The sequence below is a fragment of the Cyphomyrmex costatus genome, unplaced genomic scaffold (genome assembly GCF_001594065.2).
Source record: "Cyphomyrmex costatus isolate MS0001 unplaced genomic scaffold, Ccosl1.0 C2170236, whole genome shotgun sequence".
NCBI classification, from domain to species: domain Eukaryota; kingdom Metazoa; phylum Arthropoda; class Insecta; order Hymenoptera; family Formicidae; genus Cyphomyrmex; species Cyphomyrmex costatus.
Genome location: NW_017272355.1, coordinates 1 through 374, shown reverse-complemented (window position 1 = coordinate 374; position 374 = coordinate 1). Strand labels below are relative to the sequence as shown.

At 31.3% G+C, this 374-nt stretch overlaps 1 protein-coding gene across 1 annotated transcript; it reads left to right on the top strand.

The window, feature by feature from the left end:
* Positions 1 to 50: 50 nt before the first annotated feature.
* LOC108775007 (proteasome subunit beta type-1-like) lies at positions 51 to 328 on the top strand (the record flags this gene model as incomplete). The annotated part of the gene is made up of 1 exon (XM_018541634.1): positions 51 to 328. A coding segment is annotated over exon 1 (237 nt), but the record flags the coding sequence as incomplete, so codon positions are not given.
* Between the last annotated feature and the right edge of the window lie 46 nt (positions 329 to 374).

Sequence of the window (374 nt, the reverse complement as noted above, 5' to 3'; positions counted from 1 at the left end):
AGCTGGATCAAAGTGCTTATTATAATTATGCGTGATTTTTATATACTACATATGTAGTCCCCCAGATAAAATAGTTATTATTTTATTTCAGATGTATAAACATGAACATCAAAAGGAAATGTTAACTCCAGCAGTAGCACAAATGCTGTCGATAATGCTGTATCACAAAAGATTCTTTCCTTATTATGTTAGCAATATACTTGCTGGATTAGATGAGAATGGGAAAGGTTGTTTATATAGTTATGATCCAATTGGACATTGCGAGAAAACTACATATAGAGCTGGTGGTTCAGCCGGTGCACTTTTGCAACCACTTCTTGATAATCAGGTATATATTTTAATCTCTTATATTTATATATACATACATATATACA